Consider the following 25989-nt stretch of genomic DNA (forward strand, 5'->3'; position numbering starts at 1 on the left):
AAGTAATGGTAACATAGGATTTTGTTTTCTAACACTTTCTAGAGCCGGGGTTCTCACAAATTTTTGGCAGCCTCAGAATGAGGCTCTGACAATACTTAACTAACTGTAGGAAAAACAAACAAATAAATTACATGTGCATATTTACATAGGGATTTTTTGCATACTCAATAATAAATATAAGGTACAGTTGTGTCTTATCTTTACTGGACCTAAACACAGAACAAACCAGTGCTTTGCACAGTCTTGTCTTTTTTGTTGTTCTTTTGCTTTTTTGGTCAAAGGTGGACGGCTGTACAACAATTCTGAACTAAATTTAAAAATGCTTTACATAATAGAAAGGATAATGACTAATAACGAAAGAATGTATCTGCCAATATGTCCAAAGTTTCTTTCACACAAAAAAAAACCCAGTCAACATAGCCCAGTAATAATAATGATAACAGTAACAACAAAATCTGAGCTGTTGCTGTTGTCTTTTCAGCTTGGTTTTTGCATCATTTAACAGCTTGCGCCTCTGAAGCTCACCGTAGTAATTTGGTTCAACTTCCCTTGCACAAGTGCTGTAGGGACGTTGCACGACATACATTTCAATTTGATGAATTTCTCTCTCACACTGCAACTTGTTCAGAAATGGAATCAGATGGCTTCGGAAACACAGGAAACTGCCTTTCCCCCTGGTGCTGAAGTGTTTCTTTTTCTTTCTATGTTTTGCTTTTCTTAGCAGAAGGTCCCAGAGGAGCCACCTGCTGTCACATTCAAGGTCATTTTCTGGCACTAGATTACCTGAAATACTTTCTGATACCCAGTCACATTTTAACTTTTTCACCTCCCTCCCCACCCCCATGAACAATCGCAACCTACCCAAACACCACGCAGTGAGATGGCCCATAGCCACTTACAGAGCTACAATAACATGAGATGTAAACACAGTGGTTAGAGGTCTATAAAATCATGAGTAGTGCAGAGAAAGTGACTAAGGAAAAGCTATTTACTTGTTCCCATAACACAAGAATTAGGGGCCACCAAATGAAATTAATGGGCACCAGGTTTAAAACAAATAAAAGGAAGTTCTTCCTCACACAGCGCACAGTCAACCTGTGGAACTCCTTGCCTGAGGAGGTTGTGAAGGCTAGGACTATAACAGGGTTTAAAAGAGAACTGGATAAATTCATGGAAGTTAAGTCCATGAATGGCTATTAGCTAGGATGGGTAAGGAATGGTGTCCCTAGCCTCTGTTTGTCAGAGGGTGGAGATGGATGGCGGGAGACAGATCACTTGATCATTGCCTGTTAGGTTCACTCCCTCTGGGGCACCTGGCGTTGGCCGCTGTTGGCAGACAGGATACTGGGCTGGATGGACCTTTGCTCTGACCCAGTATGGCCGTTCTTATGTTCTTAGCCAAAGAATACACTTTGTGACTTGAAAGAAAACCACACCTATGTAGCTCAGCTCTGCCGGCATGGTACTATTTAAAAGGGAGCACGCATGAAGATTTATGGCATTTAGAAGACACCTTTAATACTTAACATCTGAGCGATTGTTGGGGCACTTTGGAGGCTCTTGTGGCTGCAAAACAATCAGCTGCTGGCTGCATTTGAGAAATGCTGTTCTGGAGTCTAAATGAACAAGGCCTTCCCTTAGCCACATGCTGGGGAAATGAGGTAAGACTCCTTCTCATGAGATCACTCCCTCTCAGCTGCAGAGAAAAGCTTGACAACGTAACCCTGAGTTTAAAAGGTTCAAAAGCAGATGGCACATACGGAGTTTAAACGAGACACACTTATTGCTTGAGGGCCCCACTGCCTGATTTTGAGATCTTGGCTTGTTCAAGTAGGTGTGAGTTGTATAAGTGTCACTTCTAGGAGTCTCATTTTGAGCCCCTTTCGAGTGCGGTCTCTTTTCCCATCTTTCAAGGTTTCTTCCCCACTTTGAACTCTAAGGTACAAATGTGGGGACCTGCATGAAAACCTCCTAAGCTTACTTTACCAGCTTAGGTTAAAACTTCCCCAAGGTACAAACTATTTGACCCTTGGACTTCCACTGCCACCACCAAACGTTTAACCGGCTTTCTGGGAAAGTGTTGTTTGGAAACGTCTTTCCCCCCAAAATCCTCCCCAAAACCTTGCACCCCACTTCCTGGGGAACGTTTGGTAAAAATCCTCACCAATTTGCATAGGTGACCACAGACCCAAGCCCTTGGATCTTAGAACAATGACAAAAGGATTCAGTTCTTGAAAAGAAACATTTTAATAGAAGAAACAGTAAAAAGAAAAGGATCACCTCTGTAAGATCAGGACGGTAAATACCTTACAGGGTAATTAGATTCAAAACATAGAGAATCCCTCTAGGCAAAACCTTAGGTTACAAAAAGACACACGGACAGGAATATTCATTCTATTCAGCTCAACATATTTTATCAGCCATTTAAAGAAATCATAAGCTAACGCATATCTAGCTAGATTACTTACTAAGTTCTAAGACTCCATTCCTGTTCTGTCCCTGGCAAAAGCCTCACCCAGACAGACACAGACCCCTTTGATGTTCTGCCTCTTTCCAGCTTTTGAAAGTATCTTGTCTCCTCATTGGTCATTTTGGTCAGGTGCCAGCGAGGTTATCCTAGCTTCTTAACCCTTTACACGTGAAAGGATTTTTCCTCTGGCCAGGAGGGATTTTAAAGGTGTGTACCCTTCCCTTTATATTTATGACACCATCACATACACCTCAGGTTTGCTACAGATCCACCGTCTTCCCATGTAGCACCGTGAGCTGCTGACCCCTTTCTCGTCGTTCAGATACGCACAGTCACCTCCTCCTCTTAAGTGAAACCTGCCACACAGAAGCCAGGGAGCTGCAGTCAGGCAGAGGCCGGGCATTTCACACCAGTCCCAGCCAGGGGAGCCATTCTCCACAGTGCAGGCCTGAGTGCGGAGCAGCTACTCTCCCAGCCCCTCAGGAGCAGAGCTCAGGACAGCGGGGGCTTTGCAGAACCGCTGACTGTTCCTGACCCTCTATGCTGAGCAGCCCACAGGGGTGCTGAAGAATGGACAGTCCCCAGCAGGACAGAGAGAATTTGTTAGACTGATTGTCAAAAGGGACCGGCCCTCTAACAAGAGGGGCAGACCATCACCAGAACCAGACGACTGAGCAGGAAAAGCGGGGGACAGGAAGGATCTCGCCTCCTTGAAACACATGGAGCAGAACCAAGATGACACTGAAAGAAGAAATTGCATTCAGGGGTTTCCTTCTCCGTTGATCTATAACTCTTGAGCTTTCCATTGGGCATGGGGGAAAAAGAGAGTGTTGAAGAAGTTCCTTTGTGAAAGCATGTGTTCCTTGTTTGTAACCCTCACGTAAGTCTCCCAGAGTTCATCTGGTGTGGAGGGTGGAGCTCTAGGGACAACATGCCTCTCGGGAGATTTGGGAGGGTTCAGCACTGGTTTTGGATCCTACAGCAGCTGATCTGCAGGGTCCCACATCCTAAGGAGCATACCAGACAGGGAGTCTGTACCCCAGGAGAATGCCACAGAGGCTCGAACTCAGGACAGTGTCTGGTAGCTCTTCAGACCCAGTGAGGCTGGAAGCAGGTGGGATCCAAAGGTTGGGTCCAATACAGCAGAATGGGGACTGTCCATTGGGGAGCCCTGACCCAGCGCCAAAAGAGCCTGATTTTTCAAAGTACTGAAGTAACCCAGACCAGAGAAGTGGGGGGGGTCTCCATCCCCCTCTAATGGCTGGCCTGCAAAAGAGCTTTATCAATCGGGGGGGAGTTTCAGTTAAAGAAGTGGATTCTTTCGCTCCTATGGCAGAGGCTCATGCTTCTACTGCTGAAGTCCCAGGGTTCAAGCAGCGCTGGTTTTGTGATCACACTTGGAGCCCACTGAAACCCATCGCGGGGTGTTGGGCAGCCATCACTACTGTACCCCGTTCCCGTGGGAGCCCCAGGCGTCCAGCACCTGTGAACCGCAGGCTCCTTTAACATCGGTGCCTTGTTGCGGATTCAGAGGCCTCACCAGCCAAGTCACTCAAACCTGCCGGCTGCAATCCCCAGCGGGACCTGCACCTGCCATGCAGTGCTCGGCATGCTGCCCTCTCCAGCAGCCACTGTTAACCTGAGCTCCCTGCTGCCTCCTTTCCCCAAGGCGGGTCAGACACCCCAGGGACCTTGCTGAAGAGGGCTGGGGGAGAACAGCGAGTGTCCCAGCTGAAATCCCAGCGCGCAGCGAGGGCATCTCTGGCTATGGCGGGCTCTGTCTCCGGCCCAGCACCGTGCTGCGGGGAGGAGCCGAGAGTTCAGGGACACGCCGGCTCCCATCGGTCTCCGATACACGCAGGACGCGAACGGACCAGGGTCGTGTCTGGTGGTTTCACTAGCACTGAATGGTGGATCTACCTGAGCTCAAACCGCTCAGACACCAGAATCCCCAAGCCCAGGGAATTAGTCCAGAGGGGTGAGAGAGACTCACAGGTGGTTGAATTTGGTGCCATTGGCCCATTTCCAGGGCTGACCCTGCTCCCTCCAGAGGCCGATCCAGTGGTCATAGACACCCTTATGGCGCAGCAGGAACGCCTTAAAGAAAGCTGAGGGACAGCAGGTATCAGCCCCACCTCCCATGCTCCCCCCCCCACCGCCCCTCCAGGGCTCTGTGCTGCAGAGAATCCCAGTCACATATTGAAGGGTGCTCAGTTTATTTTCAGGGGGGATTTTCCCCTCCCTCTTGCAAAGCACAAGATCCCCCGGGCAGTCTTAACCCTCCCACCGCACACAGCAGCCCCACCCCGGTGCTCCCAGTTACCCACACCCCAAGTCCCCCTGAGCTGGGGGCAGCTGTTGGGTCTGAGCTCTCTGCAGAGACGGCTCTTCTCACAGAGCAGCCACCGCTCACCCCAGCAAGGCAGGAGGAGGGAGGGAGGCAAGCTGAAGTGGGAGGGGTCAATGTGAAAGGATCCCCTCCTCCCCCGCCTCCTCAGCTGGCTGCTCCTTTCCCATCCCCACAACAGGAGCACTGGCTGGGTTCTCAGTCCCACTCCAGCAGCCAGCAGGCCAGGAGATGCTTGAGCCAGCCCTGCCCTAGACAGAAGCTGTCTCCCTATTTGGGGAGGGGGGCAGCGGAGAATGGGCAATCCCTGTGATCACACACAGGCAGTAGGGCCCTGGGCCCAGCCAGGGCTGGCGTTCAGCGGCTGGAAGTTCATTCACTCCGGCCTCCCAGCACGGGAGGGCTCACAGCTGCTCTTCACCCCATGGGGCAGAGCCCAGGTCCTGCTGCAGCAGCCATCCCTGTGCCCAGATTAGTGTCTGGCAACTCGAGAGTCTCTCACCGTTTCCTGATCACTGTCGATCCCAGCCAGGGAGGCACCCGGGGCAGAGCAGCGGCTTCGGCTGTCGGTCCAGCTCCCTTCCGTCTCTGAGAAATAGTAGCATTTCCCTCGGTATCCTTTCCAGCCGTCCGGGCACGAGGGGCTCGCAGGGGGGCACAGATCAGCTGATGAAAGCTGAGAGGTCAGCGCTGAGAATGAGACAGTCACATGGAGGGTAAGAATTGCAACGAGAATTGGGCATTTGACTGGTACAAAAATTGGTCAACTGACCAGTCAAATCTGTCAAAGAGTGGTCAGATATTTTAAAATACCAATTTATCAGAATTGGTTACCTCCCGCCAGGAAGAAAAAAGAGCAAGACGTCATTGTCTCCAGTAGGTTTAGCTTTCGATAGATATGGATCTACCTAATTTTTTAAAAAATGTACTTCACTGAGTTATTTTAGCTCAGAAAAAAAAGGCAAAACAATGAAACCAAGTTCTGGAAAACACCAGTGAGGCTCCAAGACGCAATCCGAAAGGCAGGCTGCCTCCTACCCCCAGGGCTCTCGCTGGAGCATTTGACTGCTGCCAAACAGGCAGTCAATTGACCGGCTTGCCAAGCCCATTGGGACCCCCAGCTGGGGCTGGTCCACTGCAATCAGATGCAGGGGGACGGAGACGTTTGTCACTGTAAATTTGCCTGGCAAGAAGGATTCCAGGGACACTCCCAGCCTGCGAGGGACTGACACAGCTCAGAGCATTTCACCCCAGGCACAAGATCAACAGCTGGACGTTCAACCTAGCAACAAACAGCAGGTGAACAACTGAGAAGAACGTGGGAACTTTCACTCAGGGACATGAAAGCCACAAGGGGGCGCCAGAAACCACAGCCATGGGAAGTGACCTGTTGCACTGTGGGCCAGGAATGATGGAACTTAATTCACCTCCTACCTGCAGACTTTTCTCTCCCCAAACACAGCAGCAAGAAAGGCACTTTCTGGAAGCCCTCACGGCTGTGTAACCCTTTCAGAGCCATGAAAGAGCAGCAGTGGGGTCACCCATAAGTGACACCAAAGAGGATTTGAAAGGCCTGTCTAGTTGAGAGGAGTTGGACTCAAACCCCTCCAGATGTTTTCGAGCACGTCACTTTTGTTTGCACCACAGTAACTCGGTAGCTGGTTTTCAAGCCTTCCCATGTGGCTGGCGCTCAGCGAGGAACAGACACTCTAAGTTGGGAAGAGTTAGGAAACGTGGCAGCGGTGATCAGAAAGCGAGCATGTGTTCACCTCACTCACAAGGCATGTCTGACCCTGTAGATTTCACTGTCCAGTGCACGGTAGCCCACACCCCTGCCCTACTGAACTGAGCAGAGAAGTCAGTGACTAACAGTTGATGGCACAGGCTGTCTCCACCATCCATCTCCAGCTCAGATGCCACATGTTCTGCAGAGCTCCCTGCACCTGCAGGTGTGTAACCAACCTTAAGCTCACAGATTCCCACCTTACACAGCGAGAACCAATGCTGCCCATTGCAACAGCCTGCCATTACAGCAGGGAGCTGGGATTCAGGGCGCATCTGTATCCGAGCAATCTGCACCAGTATAATCACAGTGACGCAGTGACATCAGGGCAAACACCTCCTGGAGATGCGCTGGAGCAGTGCGGCTCGCTCTGGTAACTTCCTGCAGCAAACTGCACCAAGGCAAGCTCCTTTGTGCACCAGTGCAGTGCGTCTGCTTTAGCGGTTTGCACCAATTCAACTACACGGACGTCATGACATCGGCACAGAGGATTCCTAATGCAGACGGACCTGGATTCAATCCCCTCTGCCAGCTGCTAAACCCTCCTGGGGCCCAGTGATCGGATCCCAGGACAATAGAGAAATCCCACCCCCGACATTCCCCAGCACGCCCTGCCCCTGACAACGGGGGGATACAACAGGGTTCATGTTCACCGGAAACAGACGCCCTCTGCATGAGCACACGCTGTCTGTGCAGCCCGGGGGAGTGAATGGTGCTAAGGGACACTTCATGGCCAAGCTCAGCGATTGGGGGGTTTCCACACTGCGCTGGTGGAGGGGTCTTGACTTAATTCTATGGCTCATTTCAATAACACGGCAGCACCTGCCGCCCGGCCACAGGCGTGACCTGAAGATCCAGGAAGGCCAAGCTGGTAACCTCAGAGTAACACAGGGAAGGCAAAGGGCTCAGGGTTGCACTGCATCCTGTCCCACTGGACACCCTGGTCAGGGACTGCTTCATGGCGCGTGGCAAAGGTGACTTGGGTCCAAAGTGCTCAGAGATGGGCTGGGGGGGCTAATGTCAGTCAGATCGTCCTGACACAGAGAGTGCCCAGGTGCAGGGGTCTGGGAGGAAGATCCCCCAGGAATCCTCTGCCCCAGGGGCAGAAGCCGGACAGGCCGGGAGGAGAGAGTGAGTGTGGCAGGTCACGGGGGAATGGGATGGGCGGAGATCATAGATGGAGGGGAAGGGAGCGGGGCGGAAGCTGGGAACTCACCTGCCAGAGCAATGATGGCAGCAATCAACGCAGACCATACAACTATCACTGCAACCACAACTCTACAGGTTGGACTTTTCTTGCAGTTCCAAGGAGGGTCTGAAACAGAAAGACCCGTCAGGCAGGGCTGGGAGGACACGTCTCACTGACAGCACCGGGGCTGGAGCTGCCCTGCAACATGCACCGTTCTTGTCTAGTTTTTGTAAAGCTCTCCAACACCACTTTCTACAAACCATTACCCTCTGATCCCACTGAGGGTTTCCAAAAGTTAGTGCCTGTCTCACCCACCGCAACCTGCAAGGTCTCGTGCCAGCAAAGGGAAGCTGCTCCCAGATCTGGAGCTGCATTCGCATGTCCTGAGGGCTGTCCTGCACCATGGTCACTACGGGCAGGTAGGTCATCAACCTCCATCTCTGTCCCAGCTGCAGGATGGCCTCTGGTTCCTGCTCCCTCAGGCACCTGGAGATACTGAAAAAGGGGTGGGGTTGGCAGAACAGGAGAACACCCCATGAGGTTAAGAAATGGCAGTGAGAGCCTTTTCCCTCCCTGGGAGATTATGGTGTCCCTCTGTGGGGACTCCCTTCCTGGCAGATGCTAGTGAGCTATTGAAAGAGCTCAGCCTGTTTAGATTATAAAAAAGATTGGGTGGTGACATCATTGAAGTGTTGAAGTGACTTCATGGAGAGAAAATATTGGGTATTAAAGGGCTCATTAATCTATCAGAGAAAAGCATAACAAGACCCAGTGGCTGGAAACTCAAAAGAGACCAATTCGTATTAGAAAGAGGGCACACATATTCAACAGTGAGGACGAATCACCAAAGGAAGAAACTAGAAAGGGAAGTGGTGGGAATTCCCCACCTCTTGATGTCTTCTAATGAAGACTAGATGCCTTTCTGGAACGTGTGTAGTCAAAAATTAGCTCCTATGCTCTACAGAAAGCATGTGATATGCAGGGGGTCAGATGACACGCTCTAATGGTCTCTTCTGTCCATAAAGTCTGCTAATTGATGAAAAATGAGCCTAGCATGGGGAGAAGCCTCTGATGTTTTACTGTGTTCGGCTTGAGCCCACAATGAACGCTCATTGAGAGGGGTGATCTAGGGGAAGCAGCTCAAACATCCAATGTGGCTGGACAGGGGCAGGACATCAGCACTGCAGGGGAGGGGTGGGTGTGGCAGTGACATCACAAGGGCCTTTGGCAGGACCTCAGCCTATTGGACAAAGGTGGTAGGGAGGCGATGACCTCACAGAGAGATCTTGACATCAGCCAGGCAGGACAGGGGTGCAGGACAGGGGCCACCTCGGAGATCCCTGTGGCTTTGCTTCAGCACGTCTCCTTCTCGAGGTCTCTCCTAGAGGACTGAGAGAGCATTCACTTTCACATTCGTGAGCGCAAGGAGGACCCTCTTCGGAGTTTTCTCCTTTTCTTTTAGTGGTTTTGCTCGAAAACAGACGTCCCTGTATAGAAGGTAAGAGCCTCGGAGAGGTTTGGAACCTGTTCAGTCTGATCCATCAGGTGTCGGCTGATTTTTAGGAATGGAAAACACTAGATTGCGGGGGCAGCATTTTATTTCCGACCTAAGACTTTGTCCCTTAGAATTACTGGGGACATTGGGGTTTCTCCTTTTTGTTTTCCCTTTTCCTGTCTCTCCCTCCTTTCTCGTCTTCTCTTGCATCTTTGTCCTTTTCCCCTGCTTTCCTTTCACCACCAGGACCTGTCTGTGCGTGTGGAGTTGGGGACGGAGGGAGGGAGGGGGGGTTGCACTCCAACTCTCATTGCGGGAGGCCCTCCCAAAGACATGTGGCTGGAATAGTGCTCTAAGAGTGACTCCCTCCGGTGGTGACCCGGGACATCTGGTGAGAACTCTCAGCTTTCTGCTTCTCAGAGTCTCAATGCTGATTGGGGGAGTTTGGGGCTATTGTGAGGGAGGAGGCTCAGGTCCTTGTGACCCTCTTTTAAGACCAAGGAAATAGGGCGTAACCAAACATGTATTTGATTGCACTTGCCGCTTTTCTCCATTCATTGTCTTGGAGTAATTCACGATTCTCTCTCTAATGGGCTAGTTCTTCTAAAATACTTACTAAAGAATTAGGTTTTAATAAAGCCAAATGCAACCCCATACCTCCAGTAACAAAGGAGTCAGGCGGCACCCTACAGAATTGGGGACAATCCGCTGGAAAGCAGTGACCCTGAAAAGGATTTTGGGGTCATAGTGGACAAGCTGTTCAACATGAGCTGTCAATGTGAAACTGTGTTAAAAAAGGTTAAAGCCATTCTTGGCTGGATAGAGTAGTGAGGATGGAAAGGGAAGTGAAAGAGCATTGGTGAGACTGATGTTGGAATGTTGAATCCAGTTCTTGTGTCCACATTTTGAATATTATGTTAAAACAATTGGAGAGGGTGCAGAAAAGATTCATAACTGAGTGATGGGGATGATGCCCTATTATGAGACATTGAAAAAGCTCAATCTGCTTAGTATATACAAGAGAAGAATGAGAAGTGAGTTGCTTGACTTCATGGAGAGAAAATGTTGAGTATAAAAGGGCTCTTTTATGTCTCAGAGAAAGGCATGACAAAACCCCATGGATGGAAGCAGAAATCAGAAAAAGGATAATGACAATAAGACCCAGATTTGTAAGAGGGTGGTGTTAGGGGGCTTATTCCTTCACCCACTTACTTCCCTGGTCCTTCTCACATGAACAGAGAGCAACAATACCCGAAGTCCAAAGGTGCAAACAATTCGATGTTTATTGGGGTGAACTTCCAGCAAGCATGATTCCAGTTTCCTTCCTTAGTATCCTCCTTCCCAGCTCTGACACCACAGAGCCTTACACCTATGTCCCTGTTCCGATTCCTGCCCTTAGCCAAGCATGATTCCAACTTCCTTACTCCCATTCCCTGTTCCCATTTCCCCCTTTAGCAAAACATGATTCCAATTTTCTTACCCCCATTCCCTGTTCCCATCTCCCCCTTTAGCAAAACATGATTCCAATTTTCTTACCCCCATTCCCTGTTCCCATCTCACACACCCACATGCCCACCCCCACCCACCCCCCATTGACTACAGATTATATAGTAAAACTTGAGTTCTGCTTAGCTATACCTTAACCAATCATTTTCCTGAAATTTAACTAACCAATCCTAACATATTGTAACATGATTATGTAACCAATTATATCCCACCACCTCAATTAGTTTACACCTAGCAAAATTAATTATACAGCAGACAGGAACAATCACAGAACCAGACAGAGATTATACAGACAAACAACAGCAAAGTGGGAACTATAATGACAAAACAATACAGAAGTGAGGATTTCACATCCCAGCTATTGATAAGTGAGTTCTTGCCAGACAGGATGCTATCAAACTAAGTTTCCTTTCACATTTTCTAGGCACTTCCCTTTCTCTGGAGGTGATAGGAATACAATCCTGTCCTGATACTGCCTAACAGCCCAATAGCACCTTATTTCAATGTGACTAGTTTGGAATGTGAGGATGTGACCGTTCGCTTCCCAGTTTATGGCTGCCTCTGCTGCTTAGCCAAAGGCCTTAGCCTAAGAACAGGGCCTCAGACTGTCACAGTAAGAGAAGGCCCTTACACCAGCAGACAGTGATTTTGATTCTTTCTTTTATACCTCTATCACTAGCCAAGTGATAAGAATACACCTAAATTCTTAGAGTATAGGCCTTTGCAGACAGGCCTGAATATCTATATCCTAACAGGTGGTTTGTCATTGGCACAAAGTACCAAGAGAAATGATGGCTTCTCCATCTCTTGATCTCTTCGAATAAAGACTAGATGCCTTTCTGGAAAATGTTTGAGTAAAAGAAAAGCCCAGCTCTTCTGACATACAGGAGGCCTTAGGATACGCAGGGGATCAGATTAAATGCTCGAATGGTTCCTTCTGGCCATAAAGTCAACTAACTTGTGAAAACCTAATTGCGGCCTGGGGAAGAACTTCTGTGTTCTACTATGTAGTCGGTGTCACCCCACAAGGAAGTGACATTGAGTGGGGTGATCCAGGGGAAGCGGCTGAAACATCCAATGTAGCTGGACAGGGGCAGGACATCAGCACTGCAGGGGAGTGGTGGGTGTGGCAGTGACATCACAAGAGCCTTTGGCAGGACCTCAGCCTATTGGACAAAGGTGGTGGGGAGGCGATGACCTCACAGAGAGAACTTGACATCAGCCAGGCAGGACAGGGGTGCAGGACAGGGGCAAGCTCGGAGATCCCTGTGGCTTTGCTTCAGCACGTCTCCTTCTCGAGGTCTCTCCTGGAGGACTGAGAGAGCATTCACTTGCACGTACGTGAGCGCAAGGAGGACCCTCTTTGGAGTTTTCTCCTTTTCTTTTAGTGGATTTGCTCGAAAACAGACGTCCCTGTATAGAAGGTAAGAGCCTCGGAGAGGTTTGGAACCTGTTCAGTCTGATCCATCAGGTGCTGGCTGATTTTTAGGAAAGGAAAACATTAGATTGTGGGGGCAGTATTTTATTTCCGACCTAGGATTTTGTCCCTTAGAATTACTGGGGACATTGGGGTTTCTCCTTTTTGTTTTCCCTTTTCCTCTGTCCCTCCTACCTTTCTCTTCTTGCTTCCTTTGTCCTTTTCCTCTGCTCTCCTCCCACCACCAGGAGCTCTGTGTGTGGAGCGGGGTCCGGGGGGGTTGTGGGAGGCCCTCACAGAGAGGTGAGACTGGACTAGTGCTCCGAGAGTGATCCCCTCGGTGGTGACCGGGGCCATTCTTTGGGCTATTTAATGAGAACCCTTAGCCTCCCACCCCTCAAAGTCTCAACCTTGATTGGCTGAGGAGGGGGCTATTGACAGGGAGGAAACTCTGGTCTTTGTTGTTCTCTTTTATGACCAAGCAAATAAGTCACAATCAGTTATACGTTTGACCAATGTGGATGCTGCTCTCCATTCATTGTCTCGGAGCAGTTCATGATCCTCTCGAACATTCCAGTTCTTCTGAAATAATTGCTGAATAATTACTATGAACAATTGTTGGTCTGTAGCTCATTTGAGAGCAATTCTGCTACTGACTGGCTGCATCAGCTAAGACAAGTCCCTGCTCCTTTCTCAGCCTTCGTTTCTCCTTCTGTCAAGAATGAATAACAATCCTCTCCCACTTACCTCACCATGGGTGGATGCTGGGGATCCACTGAACAGTGTCACTCGGAGCAGTGCAGACTGGGGGGTGTCCTATCACACTGAGCCATATCAGATTATAACCTAATATTCAATTTGATTTGTATTTTATTGTTTTGGAATTGTGAAAAGCAGCAACTACTTAGCTCAGAGTGAAGCATCTCATCCAATTTTCTAGAGCATAGTGTCTCCCCTTTGTGTATGATGAGACAGTTGAATGCACTGTGACGGACAGGAGATGCTCTTGTTTTGCAAATAGATATTTTTGCAAAGAATTTTCATCCTACTTGTTATGATTTCAAGAAACAAAGTGGTTTCCTTTGAATGGATTTTCTGACAGAAAAAGGTTTCCATGAAAATGTTCACCCCTTATTTCCTGGGCCTTATCCCTGCCTCTGGGGGGTTGTTGTCTGTTAGTTAGAACAGGAATCAGGACAGTTGTCTTCTCTTTCTGGCTCCGTCACCGCTTCGCTGTGTGACACCTTGGGTAGGTCCAATGGGAACAGGGTCAATTCTCTAACTCCAGGCAGCAGGAAGCCTGGGTGAGATAAGGGATGTTAAGGCCATCTGCGAAGGAGAAAGGGATGTTTCCAGGTGTTGAATGTCAAGAACTCTAAACTTTGCTAAAATGGATAGTCTCGAGAAACAAGAACTAGTTGGGGCCAAACTTTAACCATTGTCTTTTATAAAGCCCATTCAGGAATGTGAGTCCCAGAGAGCCATAGAGAGGGGGAGCAACTTGCCCAAAGTCCCACAGATCAAGAGGCAGCAATGGAAGCAGGAGTGACACTCTCTCTCAAAGGCAGGGGGACCAGACATTAGGGCCTGGTTGCAATTGCCAGCTGTGGGAGGGAGTGTGCGGCAGTGGTCAGTGAAGGGGTCCATCCATGGCTCTGACACTCGGTGTGACCCTGTGGTCGCAGCTGAGGCCCGTTTGCCGTCAGTAGGGTTGGGGTCCCATGGCTACAGCCCAGTGGGTTTGGGAGGCTCCAGGAAGGTGAGTAAAGTGCTGGGATGTCAGGATCCCGGAGGCGCTGTCACCTCCGCCCTAGGGCCGTGTTCTGCACCCCCTGCTGCTGGCTGAGTTTCTCCGTCCCTTGGCAATCAGACAGACTCTTGTTTTCACAGCCAGTCGATCGCCCTCGTGTCATCACCCTGCCTGCTGGCTGGGCAGGGTAACTCCTGAGGTCACCACCCTCTCCAGCCTGCCTTGGGCTTGGAGAGTGAGGAGGAGGGTGACGGACGTCTGCTGACCCTGAACATCCGCCATCCATTGTACCATCACTGAGAGCACGTGAGTGGCATTCGGGTTCCTCGGTGTGTTCCCCTCTCTGTCTGGGGGAGAGACTATCTCCAAAGGGGGATTTCATTTGCAAACAGCCCCCAAGAGCCCCTCACTCTTAGGCCAGGCAGGGGCTTCTCCAGAGCCGTCTCCAGTGTGTTTGGAAAGGTTCCAGCAATGGGGCTTCCCAGCCCTTCCCCTCCCAGCCCTTCCCTCCCAACCCTTCCCCAGGCTGAGAGTCTCTGAGGTGAACCAGACCCTGTGAGCTGCTGAGCCTGGAAATCAATGGGGAATGAGGAGGGCTCTGTGCTTCCTGTGCCGAGGGCCTTTGTGACTTTGATGTGAGGAATGATTTCCCAGGAGAAGTCCGGACTCCTGGCTTCTGTTCCTTCTCTAGCCTGGGTGGGAGAGTGGCCTGGGACGACAGGAGGGGACTGCTTCTCCAGAGTAACCGATGGTCTTTGGGACTGACCTCATTGCTGGAAAAGGATGAGACTTCCTGGCTATTGCAGCAGCAGGGATTACGAGGGGGAACGTTGGGAGCGGATCATGCAATGAACTCCTGCCCGTGTGTGTAGATGGCACTCCCTGCACTCCTGTGCGGGCAGAGGGGGCGGCTGTGGCTGGAGCAGGGAGGAGGAGGGACGGAAAAGGCCCAGGAGTGAAAGGCTGCCTTGAGCCCAGTCTCACCCCTGCTCCCCGCTCGGTTCCAGGATGGCCAGGCTCCTGCGGATGTTGCGGAGGAAGGCTCTGCAGGTGGCCCCAGAGCCTGAGGGAAGCAGCTGCCGTCTTCCCAAGGGGCAGAGCAACCCCTGCATCCCTGCTGGCGGGGAAGCAGCTCCCGTCCAGGCCAGACGGCGGAAGTGCCCGGCCTTCTGGAAAAGGACCCCGGCTCCCGGCGCAGGCGCCGAGCTGGGAGAGGCCCCGACTAGGCCCCAATGGAGCTGGCCCAGGCTGCGGTTTTGCAGACAGGACCCAGCCCAGGAGGGGCGCCGGGCAGGGTGGCTCTGGGGCTTGTTGTGTGGGCAGCAGCGGCCCCAGGAGCCCAGACCTCGTTCCCATCAGGAGGCATCGCCCTGCCCGGTCTCTGAGGACCTTCCAGCCCCTGCAGGCCAGGAGGGGGAAGGTCCCTGTCCCAGCACGGGCAGCTCAGCCTGGGACAGCGGCAGCACCTGGGCATCTGGCAGCAGCCAGGCCGATGGAGGCCACTGCTTTGTTCCAGGTGAGGAGCCGGGCTGGGCTCCGGGAGGGCTGAGGACGGGATGTGAACACCCTGGGCCCAGATGCTCTCCCAGGGATACGGGGGGGGGGTCCCAGCCCAGGTGTCTGGCCTGAGCCCCGCGAACCCCACGGACAGCAGCAGCCATCACACAGCTGCCCCTTCCGCACGGGGACCTGGGGGTGGGGGCATGAAGAGCTGCTGCCACTTTGGTCCTTGCTGCTCCAGGGCCGGGGGAATCGGCACCTCCCCTGGAGTCCTGGCCAGTGGAGGGGGGTTTCTTCTCTGGGCTTCTGCAGCTGTTGGGGGCTGAAGGCATCCCTGAGAGGGAGGTTTGGGGCCCCATCTGCCCTGGGTGCCTGAGGTGGGAAGGGGGGTCTTGAATCCTGCTCTGCCCACCACGCCCCTGTCCTTCCCTCCCTGGTGCAGGGACCCCCCTGGATTCGGAGCAGGAGGAAGGGGTGGACGTGGCCAAAGATGAAGCTGCTCTCAAGGTCATCCGAGAGCAGCTCCAGTGCAGAGATAAGGTACAAATGTTCCCCACTGGGCTGGAACCAAGATTGCCCTGCCCCTTCCCAGCATCCCCACCCCCTGCCGAGGGTCTTGTGCCTCCTGATCCACCACCCCCAATGGGACCCTTTTATATCCATGATGTGGGACCCCCAAGATGGGGGTGTCCCACAACAGCCAAAGTCATCTCCCCCCACAGGCACTGTCCCAGTTCCTGATCCTGCTTGTGTAGGAGTGGTGGGGGATTTGGACAATAGGCGGGTCCCCACAATCCCCCATTGAGGCCTGAGCCCTGGAGCTGGTGTGGGTGGGGCAGGAAGGTCCCTCATTAACAGGTTGTCTCTCGCTATACCCCACTCCCGGTGGGTACAGGATGAGGGGCAGCAGCTCCTGTTCCTTCAGGCCATCTACCCCGCATGTCTGGCTGCACGGGAGAGAGGGGAGGACACGCTGGAGCCGCGCTGCTGCAAGGCGGCTGTGGTGAAGAGGATCGTGGTGAGTGAGACACGCCATACGGCAGCTGGAGGGAGGGGGAGAATTGTGGGGCTGGGGGGCAGCTGAGAGTGGGGGACAAGGAATCTCATGGTCCCAGCTCAGTCGTCGGGATGGGGCTGAATGGGGGCAGTTTTGACAGGGAGGAGGAGAGAAGGGGATTGGGAGTGAGCTGGGCGGGAATCCGAGAAGGGGGACAAGTCGGATGGGCAGGAAGGAATTGGAGGAGCGGGAGGTGGTGGGGGATCCTGCTGGCCATGTGGGGCACTGGCTGTGTCATCTCCTCACTGGGAGGCGTCAGTCGGGCCTGAATCTCACACGCTCCTTTGTCTCTTTCACGTCTCACAGGAGCTCATCGAGGAGCTTCCCGATGACTCGTCACCCAGCGCCGTCCTCGCCCACTCCCTGGCTGCAGTGGGCTACCTCTGGTACTGAGACAGCCCCACCCCCCCACCCTGCCGGCTCCCCTCACCCCAGTGCTGCTCAGGCCCAAGGCTGGGAGTCACCGTCACTGTCCCTCCCAAGTCACCTCCCAAGAGTGGCGCCTCTGGCAGAGATGGTGGGGTGGGGAGGGTCACTCTCTCCTGGCGGGGCTCTTCTTTTCACTCCCATAACATGACAGGGGCCTTGGGAAGGGGCTCACTCCCGGGCTCCGATACAGGAGGGGCAGCAGGCTCCAGGGAACAGCAGCTATTCCTGTCCTGCCACTGTCTGTCTGGGACACCTTGGCCTTGTCATTCCCTAGCGAAGTGCCTCGGTTTCCATTCTCGCCAGCCTGTGCCTCTATCCCTGTGGCTTGGTGTCTGTGTTGGCGACAGTCCCACCCAGTACTGCACAGTCTAATACAGCTCCTCTCTCTTGCCAGCACCATGAAACCTGCCCTGGAGCCAGCCCTAGAGACCCACCTCTTGCGAGCTGCCCTTCACTCCGTCTTCACCCTGGGCACGGAGAAGGACTCCACCGCCATCCAGGTACCTCCTCCTCCATCCTCCTCCTCTTCCAGAGTAGTCCTTGGTCCCTACTCCCTTGATTCGCTGGAGCTCCAGATTTAAGGGTGGGGTAGTGGAGATGGAACAAGCTGCAGGCTTGGATCCTTCCCTCCAGCAGGGAAGAGATTACCCCTCCCTGGGGGATTTTTCTTTCTTTCTTTCTTTCTTTCTTTCTTTCTTTCTTTCTTTCTTTCTTTCTTTCTTTCTTTCTTTCTTTCTTTCTTTCTTTCCTAAGCCGTGTTTGGCCCAGAAGCCCAGGTTCCATCCATAGCAACTTGGCTGTTTCCTACTCTTCTGCCTACAAGGCCCTCTGCAGAGACCTGCTAAGCTCATGGATTAAAGGTCCAGGGGTCATCAATTCTTGCAAATTGCCTGCAGTGGGATGTGAAGGAGAGAGGCCAGGAGATGTGTTTGGGAGTCTCCCCAGTGCTTCCCAGAGACCCCTCTTCCCATCCTGTGGCAGGTGTAGGCCCAGGTTCCCTAACTCTGACCCATGCTTTGCAGACTCTGCAGAAAGTCATCGCAGAGGTCCTGGATGCCATGCTGGGGAACCTGCTGGCAGAGTCCCCAGACACAGACAGGCTCCACTTCATCTTGGAGGTGAGCCCCATTTCACCGTAACTCTTTGGGGGACTGGTAAGGAGAGACTGGAAGATCCATTTTCTACTCTGTCCTCCTAGCTGGGTCCCCAGTGGGCCGTCCTTGGTTGGTGGGTCAGTGCAATGTAGTGTCAGGTCCTTCCTTCTTGAGGAACAGAGGAAGGAGCTGGGACTCCAAGCCAGAGCTCTGCCTGGTTCTGCTGAGCACTAAGCACAGGGCTCCTGGCTGTCTTGGGGAGAGAGAGTCTGAAAATCCACCCTTCCCCCTCCCCTCCAACACACAGAGCCCATGAGATTAGGGAGCTACTTCTCAGAGAAGAGGCACATGCTCCTTCCTAGAGAAACAGGAGGGCCCCAGGGAATCAGCCCTTCCCTCTGATCTGCTCTGAAATTCCTGGGGGGATTGTGCTCTCAGTCACTCCCTACTTCCCCCCAAGGATTTGCATAGCAGGGAAGGGCCGAGGGTTCAGTCTTCTTTCTGGTGAACTGTTCAGGAATCAGGAATTCTGGGAGGATGGGACCAGCCCCTAGATTGTCCCAATCTAGAGAGATGCGGAGAAGTTGTGACCTGAAGGGTACAAGCTGCATCCTGGGGGAAAGAATCCCCTTCTAAAGCTCTGCCATCAAGGACTCAGCTATTTCCCCCTGCGCAGAATGTCTCAGGCCCCTGGGGCTGGAGGCGTGGGGGGCTCATTTGTAAAGCAGGAGCAGCTGGCCACTGAGTCTGACCTGCCTCCTTTCCCCACAGCATGTCAACCTCTGGGTCGTGTCCAGGGTGTCGCAGGAGCGAGCCAGGGCCATCAGGAGCAGCACAGCCCTGCTGAGATACACAGTCACTCTCCCTGAGTTTGACGTAAGTGAGCTCCGAGCCCAGCTTGCTGGCTCCAGGCGGAGGCGGGCTGGCTCCAGCGGGCTGCAGGATCTGCTGCTGCTGCCGGGGCTGTGGCTTCGGAGGGTTCTTCATGGGGAGGCAGAGTCAGAGCAGGACTGAGCTAGCTTGAGTCAAGTTCTTCTTGTCCTGGTTCAGTGTTGACCCTGGGCCTTTAAGGGGACCATGCTCCAGCCCCTGCTTGGCATCCCGGGCTCCCTTGGCAGCAGAGCAAATGAAGGTTCAATCTCAAGCTCCTCTCCCCCAGCATCTCCTGTAGAGGGGCTAAGGGGAAGGAGCCCTCTGGCCCAGGGCAGACAGGGAGCTGAGAGGAAAATGCTGATGGAGTCCCCTCTGCTCTCCCTTCCATTAGATCTCAGCCGAGTTCCCTCAGATGGGTCGCCATGTGGCCCAGCTGGCTCTATTTGTCAGCGATCCAGACAAGGACATCAGCCGGCAGGCCAGGGAGGGGACTTACCGGCTCTACCAACTGCTGCTCCAACAGAAGGGTAAGGAACCCAGCTGGGACACGGAACCCAATAGGGGACTGAGAGTGACCATATGTTGATAATGGGACCCTAGACCATTTCTCTCAGACTGACCCCAGCCGGAGGACAAGTCTCTCTCTGCCTCTGTTCTTCTCCACTCCACTGTGGAGCCACCAATGGGATTGGAAGGACACAGAAACTGCAACCAGAATGAGGAGAAAAGTCGCTCTCTCTCTCTCTCTCTCTTCCAGGTCTGACCATACATGACGTGGAGGATCTCTGGTGCTATGACTGGCACCAGGACAGAAGGCTCTTAGGCTACAAGAATACAGCCAGAGTAGGGGAGGTAAGGGCACTGTGCCAGGGCATGACACAGCTCAGGGAGTGTAGCTGGCTGGGTTCCCTGCAGTGGAGGCCTCCTGAAGACAGGAAAAGAGCCTGCTCCTTATTTCCAGCTCACAGTTCCTCATCCAGCAACCAGTGGGACACGCTGGTGCCAAAGGTCCCACACTCGGACTGGGCCAGGAGTCTCCTTGTTCTTGTCAGGCTGCAGGTTGGATTCCCCTTGAAGAAACCAAGGAGCTGCAGAGGCCATTCCCAGCGAGGAGAGAAATCACTAAGCTGCGGGGAAGAGACCTTTGGTCTGTCAGCTCCAACCCCCTCCTCCCCTCAACAACACACGCACACTCCTCTAGCCGCTGAGGTGCAGGAGATCTCTCTGCTGGAAGCAAGACAGAGTCCCCTGTCGTCTCTGTGCCCTGAACAGCAGAGTGGGCCTGCTCACACACATTAGAGATCCATTTCCAGCCCATCCTGGCCCCTGCCATAAATTGCCTTCCCGAAAGAGCCACTGGAGGCTTTGGTCCCTCAGCATCTGCGACCTTTTAATAAAGGGGCTTCCCTGAACCCTGGGACCCTGAAATTTGGATATTAGGAAAAACTTTTTCACTAAGAGGGTGGTGAAACACTGGAATGCGTTACCTAGGGAGGTGGTAGAATCTCCTTCCTTAGAGGTTTTTAAGGTCAGGCTTGACAAAGCCCTGGCTGGGATGATTTAACTGGGAATTGGTCCTGCTTTGAGCAGGGGGTTGGACTAGATGACCTTCTGGGGTCCCTTCCAACCCTGATATTCTATGATTCTATGATTCGATTCTATGATTCTATGAAAGCCTCCTGGGGAATGAACTGCCTTGGCCACAGCAGCTCTCTTCCCCGCCCTTTGGGGCACTAGACGCCATTGTACCACCAGGACTTGGAGGCTGGCTCTGGGCAATCTACTCGAGCCTCATGTCCTCTTGGTTTTAGGTCTTTGAAAAATTCTTCTCCGTCGGGCAGAGAAGATCCTTCGTACAGACAGCATTGCTGGCCATCCACGACCCCCTGCTGCGTGTCAGCCAGGCTGGGCTGGTGCTGGTCTACTCCCTCCTGGGGGAAGCCCAGCAACTGATGGGGGACACGGTAAGCAGCTGCAATTGACTCAGAAGCTTGGGGTGGGACCCAGGGCCTCATTCCCATCCTCTCGCCATTTGCTGGCCTGGTAGCAAGGAGCCTAGTGGGGACTTCTGGCCTTCATGGACTTCTGTTCTTAGGATGTGGTGCTCTGCTATCACTCCTGGGAAGGACAGGAGAGTCCCCTAAGTGCCCTCTGGGAACCTTTCCTGCCCCACAGAGCTGCACCCATTTCCCCATGGCCTAGTGTCCATGTCACCCCAGCCACCATCGAGAGTTGCTCCCATCCCTGGCATCCTGGGAGGCCAAGGACTGACTGGTGATGGTGACTGACTGAGGCACATGGGTGTGGAAAGCTGGTCTTGCTGCTGGTAGGGCCTGACCCGCTCTCGAGAGATTGGGAGGATTCAGTCGTCAGGGGCTGCTGACCTGCCCCATTCACCAGGGCTGCCATCCTGTGGTTTCAGGTTTTGTCACTGGGGTGTCTTGGTTAAAGGTCTCAAGCTCTCCCCATTCCACTTCACTGCTGCCAGAATCCCTCCCACCCCCCGCCACCCTTCTAGAGCCCCCTCCCTGCCCTACCTGGGTGGGGATGGAGGTAGGGGTGGAAGAGAGGGTCCTCCGAACTTGAGCGGTGTCCCCAGGTGGGTTGGAGGTGGAACAGCTGTCAGGGGCACTGATGGGGAAGTGGCAGGAGCTCACCCTACAAGGAGGGGGTTTGGCACTGAAGGTCACTAGAGAGGACAGCAAGCCTCCATCCTGGAATCTACCACTCAGACATGAGCAGCTGCTGCGTGGAAATGATGGTGCTGGTTCCAGGTGCCCTTCATCCTCCCTGATTCCTGGGGAGTGTCTCAGTCTCTGACATGTTCTCGTTCCCCTGCAGCATGAGGATGTCACAGCCAAGGTCATGGGCCAGCTTCACATGATTCGGCACTTGCACCAGATGCCCGAGGCGCTGCAAGGGCTGTGGCTCATCTGATGCTCTTCAAGGTTCCCCTCCCTGTTCAGCAAGTCCCGCTCCCTGCTGCAGGTACTGCTGTGTCTCACTATAAATGGGGGACTAGTGGAAGCAGAAATGGAGGCCCCTGGCACTCACAGGAACTCTCTCCCCTCTCTGTGGAGCTGTGTCCTTCCCACGGCCCCCCAGATACCTTCATCTGGGGCAGGAGCTCTTTCCCTCACACCCATATCCCTCCCCTCTTTCCTTGATCTCACCCCCATCCCATTTCCCATGCTCCCAGGCAGAGATCTTCCTGCCCCATATGGCGCAGAAGGACCTTTGCGTCAGGGCTACAGACTGTCTGCCCAACTGAAGCTCAGGAAGCTCCACCTTTGAGGAGGTGAGGATGGGACAGAGGCTCCGGGCTAGCTTCATCTCCTGCCCTTTATTCTTCCTTTGGCCCTTCTCTGGGCTCTCAGAGTCTGACATGAAGAGGAGCCTCCTCCCCCCGTGTCTTCTAGGTCCTGGGGTGTGTGACAGCCTCCCAGATGGGTGCAAGCAGTAGTAGTTCTCAAAGAGGCCTAGAGGGAAGAGCCCACTCCCTCTTGGAGGTAAGAGCCATTGACTTCTTTGGGCAAAATGGGTTTCTTGGGGGAGAAATGGGATCCCTGCTGCATAGCCTGGGTGGGAGCTTCCCCCATCCCTGGGACAGAGACATCTTCATCAGTGTGCCACCCTTTTTTTTTCCAAGCAGGAGGCTCCCCAGAGAACTCCTCCTCAAACCTGTTCTCCTGGGAGCGTTTCTGGGAGGAGGCTCCCGTCCCTCAGTCTCCAACTCCATCATGCAGTCTCTTTCACCTAACATCTCCGCTCTCCAGCTCCACTTGCCGCAGCAGGACAAACGGACCTTCAGCTCGTAGGGAACAGACTCTGACCTCCTTCTGATCAGCAATGGGGTTTCACCATCCCCTCAGCAAACCTGTCAGCCGGGCTGGACCGGATTTAAAGGAGGAGGGTATCTAACAGGGTGGCTTGGCCTATGGCTGCCTAGCCTGGGGCTAGGCCAAATTGATGACCAAGTGAGCCCCACCTGAGGGGAAACAAGGGAAAACAGCAGCAAAAGTCCAGAAGCAGAGCGAGCTGTTCAGGAGATGGCCTTGGGCCAAACCCTGGAGTCCAGGGTAGGACTGGCTTCTCTCACTGTCCCTAAGGAAGGGGACATAGAAGACCATAGAAACCCAAGAAGGGCAGGCCGAACCGAAATCAGGCTGAGGAAGAACTCCCCACGAGGGTGGAAGGCCTTGTTTCTGTTCAAGACATTTTGGGACTTTGTTTGCAAAGAGCACGACCCAGGAAGGAGTGGAGTAAAGGACAGTCACCTGGTTGGAGGGCTGAGTTCCCAGCCAACAAACTGCAAGAGTGAGTATGAGCGGGGTTGCTAGCCCAGCGAGAAAGCAATGACACAAGGCCTGGCCAGCATCTAGCAGTGAGTGAACTCTGGTACACACCCAAAGTGGCCGTGTTTAGAGCCCTGGGTAGGCTCTTCTGTGGGAATTTCCCATGGGTCAGTGGGGCCGGAATCTCTCCTGCTCCTTTGGTTTCTTGTGCTTCCCACAAGATGTCTGGTGAACTGCCCTTGGACTCTGGGCCCAGCACCGCTCAGAAATTATTCGCTACCTTCAGAGAGACAGGGCACAGCTCAGCCTGTTGGGTAGGCTGGAGAATCACACTTCACTCGAACACACAACACTGAGGTGGTTTGGGAAGTATAGTAACAAAGAAGAGATTTAAGTGATACTAAGCAAGAGAAAGAGACAAATTTCAAAGAGAGAAACAAAACACAACACACTTTGTAGTGACTAAAACTGAATCTTAACAAGTCACACTCTTTGCCTTAGCAGTTTCCAGACTAACATCTCAGCTTTCCTAACAGACCTTCTTTGATGTCCCTGTAGGGTAGAAAACTTCTCTGTCGAATCCGCTGATTTGATTGCTTCGTCTTCTGGTTTCAGACCCTCTGTTATCCTTCTGGGGTGCCTGGACCCTGATTGTAACATCTCTCTGGCCCAGCCTCTTAAAAAGATGTGTGCTGCAGCCAGCCCAGCGCAGGGAGCAGTGGGGACAGATGATCTCCTCCTGTCAGACCAAGCAACAGGGGTCCCATTGAGGCTTAGATGGAAGATCCCAGGCATCTCCTGGAGGTAAGAACCGTCCACTCTTCTGGGCACTTGGGGCTGTTGCAACAAAGAGGGGGCTCCTGTTCCATAGCCTATTTGTCCTCATGACTGTGTTTTTTTCTTCTCAGAGGATGCGCCCGGGACCCTGGAGACTGTTTCGTGCAGGAGGTTTGAGCAGGGAGAGATCACTCACTGTCCTGACCCCTGGGTCATTAACCCGGGTCTGCAGGGTTCCTGGGAGCAGCCACCCTCCAGCACGCCACCTGGAAGCCTACGAAAAACTGCTTACCTAGGACTGACGAAGTCCAGACCCAGTTTGAAGCTCCTATTGGCAGAGTCCCAGAGCAGCTAATCGGCCCCCGGGACCTCCTTAAACCAGCAGCAGGAACAAGAAGCTGTCTGAACAGCCGAGAACCTCCCCGGCTCTGGACCGTGTGTTGGCTGTTCCTGCTCCCACTCCCCAGGCTTGATTTCCTGGTATCTGGACTCAGGGTGACTCACCTGACTTGAGGTTCTGAACACAATTTGGTCTTTTGCTTCTGCTCTTCCAGTGTCCTGACCCAGCTGACTCTCGACTCCTGTCTTGTGAGTGTGGACTCTGCCTCTGACCACTAGGTCTGGCTGCCCATGACCCGGCCATGACAATGACTTTTCTACAATTCCTCCAATGCCCTTTTCTGCTCTCCAGCTCTGCTCTCCCAGCAAGACACACCGATGCCTTGGCTCCCAGAGTCCTGCTTACCTGCTAGTCAAGGGCTCATGGGGAGTGTTTGTCTTGCCCCCTCCCCCACCACAGCTGCTTGTCCTCGGGGACTCTCCCTAGCGCAGAGGAGAATCCGTCCTGGCAGCAATTCAGGAAGTCACAGAAGGATGGTCTGCTCAGCTCTCTCTGCAATGCCACTGCCCGAGACCATTACGAGTGGGTGCCCAGTGACTGTGCCGGCAGCTCCTTGAGAGACTCCTGGGGGCAGGGTAGTCGTGTTTCACGATGACCGCGGGAAGCCATGCGAAGAGTGCGGCATTGAGGAGACTCTCCTGCTGTCCCAAAGGGTTTCTGTTCTCCTGCACGGTCAGACCATGGGGCCAGGTTGCAGAATGGGGAAGAGCTGTTTGGTGACGAGTCCGAGGATTCACCATACAGGTGGCAGCAGCTGCAGATCCTGAAGTCCCTGTGGTCGGGTTACCATGCGTCCGGAGTTTCCCGGACATGTCCGGCTTTTTGTGTTTTAAATTGCCCTCAGGGAGGAATTGGTAAAACTCTCCAAAGGGCCGGGATTTCCCTCCCAATGCAGCACTCTGGGGGCGGAGGGGGAGCTGCGCGCTCTGTGGGGGAGCACGGCACTGTGTCTGGCTCCGCACCCCAGACACACTGCTCTGAGCAGCAGGGTACGGGGGCCGGGGGGGCTGGAGAAGGGGCATGGGGTCCCAAGGGACAGTCAGGAGACAGGGAGCAGGAGGGGTTGGATGGATGAGGGGTTCTGGGGGGAGCCTGTCAGGGGGTGGGCATATGAAAAGGGTGTCGGGGGAGTCAAGGGACAGGGAGCGGGAGGGGTTGGACGGGGCAGAGGTTCGGGGGGGAGTCAGGGTCAGGGAGCAGGGGGATTGGATGGGTTGGGGGTTCTGCGGGGGCAGTAAGGGGACAGGGAGTGGTTGGATGGGTGTGGGAGAGCCAGGGGTCTGTCAGGGGGTGGGAGTGCGGATAGGGGGAAGGGCACTCAGGGGACAGGTAGGGGCTGGAGTTCTAGGGGGGCAGTTAGGGTGGAGGGGTCTAAGGAGGGGGCAGTTGGAGACAGGGAGAAGGAAGGCTTAGATAGAGGGCAGGGTCCTGGGAGGGGGCGATCAGGGGACAAGGAGCAGGGGGGGTTGGATGGGTTGGCGGTTCTGTGGGGGGCAGTCAGGGGGCAGGAAGTGGGAGGGAGTAGATAGGTGGCAGGGCTACCACTCCCCCCCCACCCTCAGAGTGTCCTCTTTTTTGAAAGTTCAAATATGGTAACCCTACCCTAT

At 53.5% G+C, this 25989-nt stretch overlaps 1 protein-coding gene across 1 annotated transcript; it reads right to left on the minus strand.

Moving 5' to 3' along the window:
• Window positions 1-841: 841 nt before the first annotated feature.
• LOC140898094 (C-type lectin domain family 2 member D-like) lies at window positions 842-19681 on the minus strand. The gene is made up of 7 exons (XM_073311546.1): window positions 19675-19681; window positions 16945-17019; window positions 7817-7915; window positions 5320-5507; window positions 4464-4567; window positions 2709-2826; window positions 842-1906 (listed from the first exon to the last, which is right to left on the minus strand). Exons 1-7 carry the CDS (start codon window positions 19679-19681, stop codon window positions 1868-1870), a joined length of 630 nt encoding a protein of 209 aa, XP_073167647.1. The 3' UTR covers window positions 842-1867.
• Window positions 19682-25989: the final 6308 nt, after the last annotated feature.

This window comes from Lepidochelys kempii, chromosome 14, assembly GCF_965140265.1.
Source record: "Lepidochelys kempii isolate rLepKem1 chromosome 14, rLepKem1.hap2, whole genome shotgun sequence".
NCBI classification, from domain to species: Eukaryota; Metazoa; Chordata; order Testudines; family Cheloniidae; genus Lepidochelys; species Lepidochelys kempii.

What these genes read in the sequence shown, in the direction of transcription:
- LOC140898094 (XM_073311546.1), bottom strand. An exon ending in TGGGCCTGAGCAGCACTGGG is followed by an intron (nt 7,916 to 16,944) that starts GTGAGGGGAGCC and finishes TTTCTGTTTCAG; the next exon opens with ACCCTCCTTGGAACTGCAAG. An exon ending in AACCTGAGGTGTATGTGATG is followed by an intron (nt 1,907 to 2,708) that starts GTGTCATAAATA and finishes AAACCTTGAAAG; the next exon opens with ATGGGAAAAGAGACCGCACT.